The sequence below is a fragment of the Poecilia reticulata genome, chromosome 13 (genome assembly GCF_904066995.2).
Source record: "Poecilia reticulata chromosome 13, P_reticulata-male-v2, whole genome shotgun sequence".
In the NCBI taxonomy this organism is placed as follows: Eukaryota; Metazoa; Chordata; class Actinopteri; order Cyprinodontiformes; family Poeciliidae; genus Poecilia; species Poecilia reticulata.
This window is the reverse complement of record NC_088842.1, coordinates 26,733,646-26,748,836: the sequence shown is the minus strand read 5'-3', so window position 1 is coordinate 26,748,836 and position 15,191 is coordinate 26,733,646. Positions and strand designations below refer to the sequence as shown.

At 39.9% G+C, this 15,191-nt stretch overlaps 1 protein-coding gene across 1 annotated transcript in view; it reads right to left on the bottom strand.

Moving 5' to 3' along the window:
* The window catches only part of frem2b (FRAS1 related extracellular matrix 2b), a 73,406-nt gene extending 64,157 nt beyond the window's left edge, over nt 1-9,249 (bottom strand). The window contains exons 1-2 of the mRNA XM_008426312.3: nt 3,455-9,249; nt 2,287-2,376 (exon numbers count right to left, since the gene is read on the bottom strand). Of these exons, the coding sequence (XP_008424534.2) occupies nt 2,287-2,376; nt 3,455-8,465 (5,101 nt within the window). The 5' untranslated portion in view covers nt 8,466-9,249. The remainder of the gene's footprint in view (nt 1-2,286; nt 2,377-3,454) is intronic.
* Nucleotides 9,250-15,191: the final 5,942 nt, after the last annotated feature.

The following is a 15,191-nucleotide window of genomic DNA, read 5'->3' as shown; positions in this document are numbered from 1 at the left end:
ATCGGTTCCCGTGGGCAAACTCCACCCACACTGAGTGGACACTCAGCAGAAGTGGGGGAAACATGAATACTTTCTGCATGACTCATTTGTCTTGAATTGAATCAGTGGGTCACTTTGACCCAGAACAGTATATGTGTCTCAAGTTAAATTACAAAGATCACACCTTGGGAAAAAAAATTAAAAATCTAAATGTAATATAAAAAAATTTACAAAAAATTATTGTTTTTTGAGAGTAGACGTAAAAAAATACAATTCTTACATCCAAACGAGTAGATGAGTAAGTTGTCGTCATTGATCCTCTATTTGTGAGAAATAAAAAAAAACATTATTGCATAAAAAAATGTTGATTGAAATGGTTAGTATTGGAGTTAATAATCAGATGCATAAATGTTTTGGAGGATTTTTCTTGGTTTCTGACGCTGTTGCATGATTAAACACTCCACGGGTCAAATTGACCCAGGAACATTATTGCTGTATCTCACAAACAAAAATAACAGGAGGGTTAAAAACTTTTTTTCTACTTTTTCTAATTGGTGTGATCTTTGTTGAATAAATCCTGACAGCATAGATCTAAAGGTTTTGTTTTTACAGAAGCCAGTACTCTAAATAATTTTTTATGATATCCAGATACGAAAAAGACCAGATATCAGCAAGGGTGTACATGCTTTTTATGATGACGACTATTTACATGACAATGGCATGTGCAAATAAGGTAGCGTGCATACTGAGATACTGGCAATCAGCAGCAAAAACACTTTCTCTATATGCCCTTCAATTAGTAAACACACGGGTAGTTCACATCTGTCGGCACGAACTGCTGAAATTACCACAAGCAGCTGCACCATCAAAAGCAACTATTTACTGAGAGGAGGGGGGGTGAAACATTTCTAAGTTTTAGTGGCAAAATGAGGTTGAAGTGAGAAGGAGAATGTTTTCCGTTGTTTAACACGACATGGTGCAGCTGTGTGCTGGAGAACACCATTCAGCTCCTCCACAACACGGCTGTTCAAAGAGCTGCAAGCGCCGTCTGGGGAATCAGGGCTGCCACCAGCGCAGCTCAAATCTCATTGAAAAAATGTTCACTGACTGCCTCACCAGCTGCACTGCAGTACGTGACAAGTCCTTGCGGATGGGCCGACCAACTTCTTAGAAATGTTTAAAGGCAGAAAAACTTTAATTCAAATGTCACAAAATGACAATTATGGTCAGCGGCGACAAAGCCGTAATTGATGCGGAAGAGAACATGCTGTTTAGAATCACCTTTTTTTTTTTTAATGTAAAAGCATCGTAAGCAGTATTGTGAGACCCGAGAAAGTGAATCTAATTATCAGCTCTGGAAAACAAACTACTGGTGTGGGATTTGAGTGTGTCATTAAGAGAGTGACAGCGAGGGAGAAAACCAGCAGAGATCCCTGACAAATAACTCAGGTGTGGTAATAACAGGGGGACTGATGGAGCCTCACCAACAAAGAAGTTTCTCCTTTGCTCTAAACGAGCAAGCCGCTCAGGTGAAAATCTATCATTCAGAACCAGCTTCTACTTTTAAGTCATCACTCATCAGCACCCCGTCCACCTGTTACCACTGATTTAAACCGAAGCAACAGATTTGTCCTGGAAAAACAAAAAAAATGCAAAATGAGAATATAAGTATGAAGGCCGGGGAGATACTTGTGGGAAATGAGGGCCCCTATTAGAGCGGCTCTTTGTGCTCACTCATCACAGCTGAAGGGTAGAGAAAAGGACACACTGTAAGGCACACTGCTTCTGCTAATCGGCAACACCGACATCATTGCCCCGAACCTTTCACTGAGCCTGCGCCTGATTACAAATCTTAGTTAGAGGGAAGGTCTTCGCTAATTGCTTTACTAATTAGTCATTTGCTAAATGAATAATTACTTGCTGAAAAATAACCAGTAATTATAGTTTGGAACCATAAGGTAGAACTAGCTACTGGGTAATTTGCAGTAAAACTAACACAAATGCTTAAATAAAATGGTAATAAGCAAGACGGCAAGACATTACAATGGAGTCAAAATCTATTTCACAATATAAACAGTATAGCTTCCCCTCTACATCATGTGTGAGAGAAAATATTGTCCTGGAAGTCTTTATCATCTTTGCACATAACTCTGCCTTATTTAGACATACTGTGATCTAAGTGTACATGCAGGCTTTTCTACATGTAGAAAATATTCTCATAGTTCAATCTGAGACAAATCCAATATCAGCATGAGAAGGATTCTTATCAAACTTTCCAAATATCTTATTGACAGAAAACAAACTTACCATTATCCTCAATGGAGAAATGGAAGATGTCATTTGTCGCATTGTCACCAGGCTTCAGAATGTAGCATATGTTCATGTCATCGATTTCAGCTGAAAAAGAAAGAATTTGCATGAGCAGAACAACAAACACTGCCATGGCTTGAATGGTGACAAGGAGAAAAATACATTCAGATTTATTTATTTTTTTCCCCCCTTGATATGCTTCTTAAAAACAACTTTTGAATGCTACGTTCTAATGCAGACTCAGGCCGTGTGATAAAATATGCATGCTGAAAGTCTTGGAATATTTACATATTCACACATTTTGAATAAAAATGCTGCAACTGTATCCAAAATCCTAAATAACATAAAGTGATTCACCATCATTCTAATGTGTGCCGTCATCATTGCATATTGTTAAACAGAATCCTTCATAATCATTGATAAGGTAGTTTGTAAAGTTTAACCCTTCATGCCTTCAGTTAATTAAGTTTAAAAAAATCTTCAAATGAATGGAATGGTGCATTAGAAAATTGTATTAGTGGTGCATAGCTTGTGTCTATTTACGCTTGTGACAACTGCTGAAATATTAATTACCTGGGGATACCCTTTGCACAGTGGCTCCATAAATCTAAGCAGAAATAACATGGACATTGACACAACAGATGTGCTGCTACACCTATATTTACCATTAACCAAGGCATCCCCCTGGTTTGTTTGAAGTATAACTTCGGCACAGCCTTGTGTTGTTTACAAAACTAGTCATTTCCTTTGAGCCAGTCTCCCTTCAACGTGTTTGCAGTTCGTATTATTTACCACCATATCTATATTTCCCTTGGTTTTTCTTTGAAAATAGTTTTCCAGTAATGTACAAATCTCCACCAGCTCTTTCCAAAAGTGAACCCACTAGGCACTGCTTGAAAAAATACACTCCTCTGGAGATCTGGTAAGCCTGGGGCCCTGAAAACAGACTTTTCTGTCTAAAAAAGAAGCTTTGGGTGAAATATTAATGAAACCTTTGTTAGGAAATGTTGCTTTTATAATGCCAAATGGGCATAGGAGGTAAATATAAAGAGACTTAAGATTAGCATCAAACATCTTTGAGAATTACAAAGTCTTCAGAGAGAGTATGTGAAGGATGACACAAAAGTTGCAAGAACAGTAGAAATATTAAAATCAGCTCTCTTACCTTGTGTGAATGTGGACACAGTTGCATTTCCTCTGCCAAGGTTGATCAGGTAACCGTGTTCTGGGGCAACAGTAATCCTAAAAGTCACAGAATCCTGAATGCTGTCTCTGTCCTCTGCTTTGAGGCACTTACTTGTGATCACAAACCCCAAGAGATCTCTCTCCATCACCCTCAATGTCTGGGCACCTTTGTTAACTATGATGTGAGGCACCCCATTATCCACAGCAAGAACAGTAATCTTCATCACTTGGGGTTTTCGGGTCTCGAAAACCGTGTCGGGGAAGACATAAAAGTCCGTGTGGGTTCCATCAGTGACGGTGAAGGAGAAACTGTCCTCTGCGCTCTCTGTGCCATCATGTTTGTAGCTGATCATGTTCTCATTTAGGTCTTGCTTTGTGAAAGAGGCGACAGGTCGACTGTTGTTGAAGAGCAGGCGACCGTGAACAGGGATTTGAGTAACTGTGAATCTCAACAGGCGGTCAACGGTGTCTCTGTCTTCAACTGTTATTTCAAAAGGCGTGATGAGTTTATTCTCTCCCTCAGTCACCACCAGGCCATGCACCGTAACCACAGGTTTCTTGTTGTCCACGTCAGCGATGGAGATGCGGAAAGTGCGGAACACAGGGTTGTAGCCATCAGTCACTTCAAACTCAAAGCTATCCATTTTCACCTCGTCGTCAGCTGTGTGAATGTAGTAGATTTTGCTACCAGCCAGCTGGAGCTGAGTAAAGGATGAGATTGGCATCCCAGGTGTGTCTGTGCATTCCAGGTGTCCTCTCACAGGAGCACGGGTGATTGTGAAAACTAAGTGTTCGTCTGGACTGTTCAGGTCACTTGTACTAAGAAGATCAGTTGTCAAGGTAACTCGACCTCCCTCTTTAAGAGATACTCCTTTATTGATTACATCAGGGAAAACTATGTCAATCCCACCAATAGATACATAGAAGTATCTGTCAATTAAAGGGTTGATTCCATCTGTCACATCAAACTTAATGAGGTCACGGATTCCCTCTTGCCCATTGTGGATGTACAAAATCAAACCCTGATCTACTTCATTTTGTGTAAAATTCATCCCAACTGAGATATTTTGCAATTCACCAGTTGGCATTGTTCTTTGCAAATACCCCTGGCCAGGCCCGTATCTTACAATATACGTAAGTGTACTATCCTCAGAGTCCAGATCAGTGGCTTTTAAAACATTATTGTTAATTACTTTAACATCACCTATCTCAATTTCTAGGCCATCATTAATAGCCATCCTCGGGGTTTCATCATCCACAGGGATAACCATAACTATTACTGTTTTCTCTACACTGAATTTTCCATCTGTGAGGACAATTTCAAAGCTATCTTCTGTTGTCTCTGTGTCATCATGCTCATACACAATACTGGAGCCATCCCTGATCTGTTCCAAGGTGAAGTTTGACACAGGGAGAGTTCCAGTGGTGAGCTGATTAAGAATAAATCCATGTCTGGGGGGTTTGGAGATGAAAAATGTGAGCTGATCAGACGGGAGGTCCGCATCAGCACCGTTCAGTATGGGAGTGTCAATAACTATGTTCATACCCTCCATAACCACAAATTCTCTCATGTAAATCTCTGGCTTTTCATCATTAGAGGGGATTACGGAGATGGGAAAAAAGTGCCTTTCAGAGAAATTGATGCCATCAGAGCATCTGAAGGTAAACCTGTCCTCCACTGGCTCAACTCCTTTGTGAATGCTTTGAACGTAGTAAATGTGATTCTGTCTAATGTCTTTGATGGTGAAAGCACTAATAGCTGTCCCAGACCTGGACTTCTCTGAGCCTGGTGCTGGAGAGATGTTTTCCACATACCCTGAAGTTGGTTGAACAATAATTGTACAAAGAAGGTCATCATTAGGGGTGTCAACATCATCAGCGCTTATATGAAGAATCTGAATGACATTTTTTTCTCCCTCTGTAACAGTAAACTGTGGCCCAACAAAGACCTCAGGAGCCTGGCTGTCCAGGGGAAGAATAGTTACATGAACTCTGACACCTGTAATTTTATTTCCTCCTATAGTCCACTCATCAGACATATCAGTCAGAGTGAGATTGAAAAAGTCCTCCTTTGTGTTTAAGCCAATCTCTCCGCTTGTATGGGCATAGACCACAAAGCCGTTAATGATATCAGCTTGAGTAAACGTGCTCGATGGAACTCCTTTCACTAAGATTTCTCCAAATGATGGTTTGTCTTCAACGATGAAGGTCAAACGGAGGTCATCTGTGTCCTCGTCTCTTCCCTGAATTACGTTACTTGTGATTTCTGTTGCTTCATTTTCTAGTACGTCTATGTAGGAGCCTATTGTACCTGCTGGCAGATCAATTGTTGGAGTCTCATCATCAATTGGCTTCACTGTAATTTTTATGGAAATTGGAACAACGTGCACCCCATCACTGACATCTATTTTTATCAAGTCTACTGTTGATTCATCTCCATTGTTGATGTACGAGATCATTCCATTTCCAATATTCTCAAGGTTGAAGGTATCTCCTTTTGTCATGTGAGTGAATATGAACTGGATCTGGCCATGAAGAGGAGGCTGTGTAATAGTGAATATTATCTTGCTGCTGTCTGTGTCTGTGTCTGTGGTGTCCAGCTCGGCCCTGGTGAGGATATGTCTGCCACGTTCCAGCACAGTAAATCCGGTGTTCGTTATTTCAGGTGGCTTGTTGTCCACAGGCTTTAAGAATATTGTAAAAACTCCCTCCACACTATTTCTAGAGACATCTTCCACAGTGTATCTGAACTGTAGAACATGAGTGGTAATTCCAAGCTCAAGATCAGGTGGTTTGAAGGCTATTTTGTGATGGTTAATCTGTGCCTGTGTGAACGTTGTGACTTCAGTGTTTGGGGTTTCAGTCAATACCAGGGCTCCTAGTATAACAGGGCTGTTCTCGTCTGTGTCTGTAGGCGGTTGGATAATGGTGTATTTTAAATCTCGGTCCTCTGAGTCAAGGTCGGTGTAGCGGAGGAATTTTTTCCGGAAATACGTCAGCTGGTACTCGTGAACAGTCATTTGTAAGGTTGTACTAGGGTAAAGTTCAGGCGGGAGGTCATCGACGGGAATTATTTTGATTATGAATGTGCTCTTACCTGACTGATTTGGGGGATCATTGTCATCTTGTACTCTAAACACAAATTGATCCAAGACTGTGCTCGTGCTGTGAGGCCCTGTGTGCTTGTAAAACAGTTTTCCATCGATAATGTCCTGCTGCAGCCACTCAGTCACTACTTTCTCATACATTTCATCCTCTGTATTAAACTTCCAGGTAGATGGGTCCTTTGGCGCCTCAGACTGACGCAGCAACACCTGCCCCACTGTTGGAAAGGGAAGCTCTAACGCAAACGTTATTGTAGAATCTTCTGAGTCAATATCTGCAGCACTGAGCATTGACGGGAAAATCTGCATAACTTGATTTTTGAACAAAATCAAACCAGTGTTGGCATTGATAATAGGCGCCTCATCATCTGTAGGCACGACAGTGATGGGAAACAAAAACTCCACTTCATGTGTGCCATCCGTCATCCTGAAGATAATGTTATCACTGTATGTATCGCTACCATCATGCTGATAAATGACTACTCCAGCGTCAAGGTCAGATGGGGTGAAAAATTTCCTCCTAGAGCCCAGAACAGTTAACTCTCCATGCCTCAAGCCATCAATTACACTAATTCTGACTTTGTCTAAATTGTCCTCGTCACTGATTTCTAGATTCTGTGAACTAGACAACGGCCTGGACTGGCCTTCATACAGCAGCTGACCAGTGTTCCTTGTAACCACAGGGGCCAACGTGTTCATCGGCTTGACAACAATCATGAATTCAAACGTGTCTGACACAGCCCCTTCTGTGTCCACAACTTCAAGCTCAACCTGGAAAATCCTCTCAGTGTCTGAATCCACAGCAGGAGGTTTATAAGCAATTTTCAGTTCTTTGAGGTCTCCCTGGTAAAATGAGGTTATGGGTAAATTCCTGTCATCTGTGCTGACTATGTAGCCCTCTTCAAAGGAGAGAGGGGAAGTGATGTTGAAAATTAATTCGTCAGGATTAGACTCCACATCCTCAGCAGCCAGCATGTCTACGGTTATTGCTGTCATTACAAACTGGTCGACTTCCATCATCATCATGGCAACAAAGCTGGGCTTAGGGGGCGTGTTGTCCTCTCCGTCTTTTATTCGCACCAGAATCTGGAAAAATTCCTGCTTAAGCACATTTCCTTCTTTATCATATAATTCCACCAGCATGGGGATATAATCTCTGTTCGGGGACTTTGAAGTAAAAGTATGCTGATAACGGATGTTCATCCTAATGAATTCATCACAATCTACCATTGTTCCGAGGCTCTCCTCATCCACAAGTTTCCCATAACGAGGAATCACGTTGCCGCTGGTGAGCGAAGCTATTTTGCATTGCTGTGAGCTTCTGTCAAGGGTGAACTCCAAAATCCCTCTATCGATGGGATTACTGGTGCCCAGCAGTTTGTCAACAGCGAGGGGCATGTTTTTCGTCAGCACTTCCAGCTGTGTGAAGATCACCTCCACCTCCATCATGAACGGTATTATTATTGTATCCGTTTGGGTGTCGTACCTGAGCTGCAATCTCACTCTGTCTCTCGGGGGACTCCGGGAGCCAAAGTGTGAATACTTCACGTCGTTGGGGCCAAATTCACACGGAAACTTTTTCGGAGACAGGTGTCCGGGTCTCTGAGACAGCGGGTCGTTGTCCAAAACTGTGATGCTGCATCTGTCGCCGGGCTGAACTTGGACCACCAAATCGTTAATGGGATCAATAAAAACTGATCTCCCGAAAGGCACGCGGATCCCATTATTGGCGACCAGTATCGTATCTTCCGAGAGCTCGGGCCTCAGGGCGTATGATAATCCATAGCTGTCAGAAACACTCGCTCCGGCATCACCTGTCAGAATCAGTGCGAGCAGAAGCAAAGCAGCGCCAGTCCCGTGCAGATGCGAAGGAATAATCCAAGCCATTTGGGGAGTGGAGCTGCGGCGTCTAAACTTTGTGCCTGCACTCCTGTGAGCGTCGGTCAAAGTTATGGGAAGATGAAAACGGAGCTGGGAAATATCACGCACCTGAGCTGAGCGCGAAGCTGCACCATTCTCTCCCAGCAGCTGTGCACTGTTGGGTGAAACTTCATACTCCTGCTTTGCTGGAGTAAAAGGAAAGTCACGCCCTCCTCTTTACCCATTGGCCAGTGTCTCCCCTGGAATGCGTTTGTCGGGTGATAAATGGACGGCGGTTGTGTCATTCTGAACAGAAAGAGTGATGAGGGGAGGATAAACCTTTGAGGTTTACTAAGCAAAACTCTTAATGGGTAGGAATTACATTTGCGTGAGAAGTGGATTTATTGGTTGAAGTCTGTGTGCAAGGTCAAGGGAGGTGTGTTTTTAGCACGTCCTGCACATGTTTTACAAATAAAAAAAGGAACTATGCCTTAGTCAAGGTCACCTAACTATTCCTACAACGCCTCTAACAACAAAGAAAAGCAACCATAAGCAGGTCTGTAGATAGACAATCTGGATTCAATCCCGCACCAAAGTGGATCTTTGTCTCCCCCTCCTGGAGTGTTGAGGAGGGGCGTAAATAGCGCCTGGTGAAATTGTTCATACTACTTGAACTTTTTCTCATGTTGTCACTTCACTTCCACTGACCTAAATGAATTTTACTGGGGGTTTTAACTGATAGACCAACATAAAGTGGTGCACATTTGTGAAGTAAAAATAAAAGAATACATGGTTTGAAAAAATTCAGCAAAACTTTTGAAAAGTGTGTAGTGCGTTCATTAAGACTCATTATGCAATTTTCACTTCAGTTACAGCTGCATCTCTTGAGGAACTAGCTTTGAACATCTAAAGACTAGCATTCTTCTTTTCAATTGGATAATGAACAGTTGTGAACCTACTGCTTGATGCTGACCCTACTATGACTTCTTGTGGAGATAGTGGGTTTAGCTCAGGATGTAGATAGTAATACTACAGATTGTACCCATACAGTTCATGGATTGATTAAATAAAAATATATTTATAGCACAAGGCACCATGATACTAAGGATATTCATCAGAAAAAAGTGATCTCCTAATTTTGCGTTGCAGCCAGCCAGCGTTTTTCACCCTGCCCACACCCTTCTCTAAACGGATCTAAGGTCTACAGTGTCGTTTTGAAGTCAGGCATCAATGTTATCCCATTTCCCGTCTGTCCTCTAGGTGTCTGACATTTTTCCATGCAGAGCGTTTTCGTCTTGACAAGCTCAGTCATGATCCGGCTTCTTTTTTTTTTTTTTCTTTCCCCCTTCCTCCCACACTGATTAGGAGAACACCCACACAGATACTTAGTAAATAGCAAAGCAGGTCAAATCCCACAATTTGATGAACAGAACATTTGATCAGGAACAAAGGAACATAGAAAAAGTAGAAATAACAGAGGGGATTGAAACATGCCTAACCCAGAGGCTTGCCGCAGAGAGATGGAGCCACACTGAATTCTAAATCCCTTCTGGTATTTGTACTGCTATTACATGCAATTATCATGTCAACAGAAAAAAAGAGTGACATTCTGGTTTTGACGGGAACCGCAGGCCTCATTATTAGGTTTATCTTCCACTCTTTTGTATACAAACACACACCTACCAGTGTTTTCTTGTAAATAGACAACCCTAAAGTTTTACATTGCAAACAAGAATTTAGCTTCAGCTGTGCTTAGATCATGTTCATTCCTTCCCCAAACATGTAGGAGCAACTATTGTGTCCGCACCGTCCCATATTTATGCATTAATGACAGACAAACCATCTCACAGCTGCCATGTGATGAAATTGGCACAAAGTAGATGCCATAACAAAACCTTGCACTTCTGCTGCACTGGACACTGTTGACAGGGTCCAATTATAAATACAGCCAAGCAAACTGCGCAGCAAAGCCCCTGGGCCTTGACAGCATCTAGTTACAAGAGAAAATGAAAAAGAAGATGAGGAGAATTTTCTGACAGCAGTGATTGCATAGAGGGAATTGGATCATACCCAATTTTCCAAGCTTATTTTTCAAGCAAGGGGGAGTTTGATGATATTCTGTCATAGTACATTTATATCAAATTTATTGTAAATGACCAGTCCTTGCTAGAAGATAGAAGTGTCAGTCTATAAAGAACTGAAGCTTGTAATTGCACACCTGAGGTGCAGAAGATTTATCCTTCAGCAGTTACATATGGCGCAGGTGGGGCTGAGGTTGCAATATTGCAGCTCAGCAAACCATCTTACATCATTTATATCAACAACAAAAAATGTTGTTGGTTGCCCCATTTCATTTACACAGTTCTAGTGAATGCTAATGACTGTTTTTCTTGTTTTTGCACCGTGTAACATTCACAAACCTGCTCTGTCTTTGCATGTGATGGCACAAATAAAGACTACATAAATCTATCATTTCAGATAAACAGCATTATACAAATTAATTTTGAAGGGAATTGAATATTAGCCATTGAAATTCTATAAATTGTGTTATTGTATTTTTACAATAACACAATTATTATGTTGATACTACCAACAGTGCAGTGAAATTCTCCACCACTGTCACAAGATTGTTAGTTCACATCATGTCTTGGAGAAAAAAAAGAATCTTTTTAAATAAAGCTTCAACTAGTTTATCAACTTTAATCCTAAAGTGGAACTTGCTAGCATGCTAAGCTTAGCAGTCTTACAGCAGTGGCTGTTGGAGGGTTGGGGGGGAAGTTGTTGAAATAGATCTAAAAAGTTAGTTACTATCTCAGTAATCTTTGTTCAAACATTTGTACTATCGTGCAGAATGAACCAAATGATTTAGACAACAAAAAAGTGAAAATTCTTGTTTGTTATGATTCTTCCAAAGAGGACACACAAGAGCTGTCTGTTGTGATGGAGCTTGTCTACTGCCTCCTTATAAAACTTGCTTGTGCACACTAATGGTAGCAGCTGTGAAACGATAGCCTGTTCAGCAATTTGAATTACCTTGCAAAAACAAATGATGCTGAAGGATTAAACCAGATTTGCATTTACCCGTATTTTGTGCTGCTCGAGCTGAGCTTGCAGCTTTTAAATGTAAATTAAGGACAAATATTCTAGACAGACATTTAAAATGTATTGTATTATCATGTTATGACATATTGATTATAAATACAGTTTGCACATTCTTTCTATTAAAGAAATATATCAGATGTCTTTTAGCTATTAAACATATAGTAAATTGAATTATTAAGTTCAACTTGCCAGTCTAGTTGCTTAGGAGAAATGGAGCAAAAATACTTATTCATATTTGTAATCTGCAAATATTTTGTTTTGCAGGGTCATTGCATTGATGGCCCTCAGCTGAATCTCCCATCTTTTTAATCATTGGACAATAGGAGCCAACCATGCACTGCAACAGTTAAATTCCCAACTTTCAGTGGCACCACTGGTATCATAACAATCTTAATAGAAATGTGCATCATGTAATGAGCCTTGAGTCCTGAGAAGTGACATAGAATTGACCTGATGCTGGTATTATAATGAGCTGCATATTGTTCCATCTCCTTCAGCATGAGTTAAATCTGCAACCAAATCCCACTAATGGAGTCCTTTGTATATGAATGCTGACTTTAAGTCAATTCGTGAATTGTGGTCTGCTTGTGTTATCTTTTTCTAACATATATTAACTCAAGCTGATTAAAACTGTATGACAATCTGACTTGAAAGGTGTTATGATGTGAACTGATTAAATAAAAAAGTTCAAAGTGAGTATATTCTCACAATAAAATGTGACATTATGTATAATTTTAATACAAAGCTGATTTTTATTCCACATAATTAAAAGCTAGTCCATATCTTATCTTTCTGACACTGTTCTATTATCCTACTCTCCTAACTGAATAGCTCTAGATAACAGTATTTCTATGTGCTACCCCAATCTTCCTCTTAGTGTTGCTAAAGCAATTCCTTCTTAACAGCTGCTTGTGTTTAGGACTATTTTTGCATTTGGTTATTTTCAAGAGATGCCACAACGCCACACTCACAGACCTCATTACGGCTATATTTTGGCTATTACATCTTTATCATTTACTACCCCGAGAGAAGCCGTGTACAGTAAAATGATCGCAGCAACTTCCCTGAAATCCAACCCCATAAAAGTAAATTATGTACTCTATAGAAGCTGAACACACAGCCGGGCGGCACCCAAATCCATCTTCCCCAGGTTATGTTCCTCCTGGGATATTAAAGAACGAAAAGGCAGCAGAACCAGTCAAGTTTAATCATTTTCTTTATCTGTAGCTGCAAATTCCCAGGGAATATAGAGAGAAATGTATTATGGAACTAATGTAAGAACAAAGCACTTGTCAAGCTTTTTCAACTATTTACTGAAAGTTTATGACAATAAAGGGTCTTGCAAAATGCTTTACAGAAATCTATGCTTACCTAAATTACTAAGTCAGAGAATGAAGAATTATGGGGTTTTAGTTTCCTTTTTGAAAACTACAAAAGACCTTCTTCTAGTGTAAGAACTACATTTCTAGTATTCATGATCATGAAAGGATTCATGGTCAATCTCTGATGGGAAAAATGTCATTTCTAAAGATCTGGCTCAAGTCTATAGTCCAAACTATTTTTCCAAAGGCCTTGAAATAAATTGTTAGAAACATCATTTTGTAATGACTACTGAGGCAAACTGGTTAGAATCATAAGTAATGATGTTTTTGCAGATATTGATAATATATGATCAAGATCTTCTGTCTGCATAATTAAATACATCAAATTATATCGTATTTACATTGCAGTGATAGCAATGCATTTGATTTTCCATAAGACGTTGCATATGCAAGATCATCAACTTGATTGAGAAATAATAAAACTATGCATTTATTAATTTATTAATTACTTGTCGCTTCTTACAAGTAACAGAATCCAAACATGAACAGGAAGATTTCACTGACTCTCAGTTAAATCTAGCCAAGTCTTGAGATTCACGAGAATCTAGCTGACACAAAGTCCTGTTAGGGATAAATAACTCAATAAGGGGCAACCTGGCATGGCATGAGAAAAGTAGGTACATTTTATGGCCTTTTCCAAAGAGAATGAGAAGCAGTTGTATCGACAGGTGCTCAGGTTCAGATGACTGACTTTGTAGAAGGTTTGACTGCATGGTGTGAAAAGACAGAGGAAGTAGGTCTTCACAGAAGTCTGGAAAAAGTGACTGAAAGATAGCACAGAGGACAAAAGCAAAACAAAACTTTATTTGATGCCTGCAAATGCCAAAGAAGCATGCTGTTGTGGCTGGTAATTCAGAATTTATAAGGAATAGGAACATTAGCATCAAAAATTGCAACAAATACGCAATCATTGTGGGCAAGTTAGTAATCTAGGCAGGCATCAGTTTGTGGTTATGGTGAAGAAGGTGATCAACATTTATAGCTATAAAAGTTACACTATAGGAAAGGATCATAATAGGATGGCAATAAGCCGACAGTGCGCCTTATAATTTTTTCTCATAAAAAAAGAATGGCTCATGTAACCTGATATGCATCTTGGCATATATGCTGCAGCTCTTGAACATGTTAGCACTTCTTGTAAGACTTAATAAAATACATATACAATACAAATTTAACAGAACAGGGATTTCAACCTTATCTTTTCTACTATAGAAAAAGTTTCATTAGCTACAACTAACTCTATGTGGAATTCATTGTTTTCTGAGGCAGTACTCTTGTGAGAACACCCTGTTTCCAAAAGATCTTAATGGGATGTGATGTATAATGCTGTGCCTGAAAGTCTCAGCAATAAAACATTGCAAACGCAGCTGTAGAGGCACCAGGGTTCTGTCAAAACAAGCTTCCTTACAGTCTGACTACCATAACTCTTTCATTGGCAAGCTAAGACCAACCAGCAGATGTTCTACCATTCAACTGTAACTGAAACAAAAGGTTTTAAACTTTTTTTTATTATTAAGGTTAGAAAGTGCTACATTAGAAGGAATCAAACACTTTTGAACCAAATCACAAAAAGCTACAACATTTTTCATATTGTACAATATTTTAGTTATGTTTAAATGCATTTATTCAATTTCTTCCTTTTATTTTCTACAGAACAAAAAGTACATGTGTGGGTCCTGGTTGTTCTGAGAGAATGTCTCAAATATTTCTGAGTCCCCTGCCAAGCTATAATTGACTTAAAACTTTCCATTGGCCCCTAGTTGTCAAAACGAACTGTCATCATTTACGTTAACTGTAACAAGGGGCTTTTCATGCTTTCTGACTTGCCTCTTGACCACATGACTTCCAAGCGATTTTTAACTCTCTGACCGCCAGCACCACACACAGACACATACAAACACATGTGTGCTGCTGACAGGCACAAAAACCTCAGCTGTGTCACATGGCTGGTTTTATTAATCCGATTGAGCTGCAGACAGACATCAACAAACCCGTCACACATCACTGCTTCCTCCGCTGATATCAAACAGGTAACTGATCTCTGCATTGCCCGAAAATAACATAGCATTTTGTGTTTTGCATTATGTGATTATTAAAAACGTCATTATTGATTCGATTTAATAATATAACAGATAAAAAAATAAATAAAAATCCCTTGAGTTTTACAATCTTAGCCATGATAACAGATACATGATTTGGAGTCCTAATCACGTGGGGTCAGAATTACAAACTAATGGATCGGATCAAATTATATTCAAGTGTTTGAAAG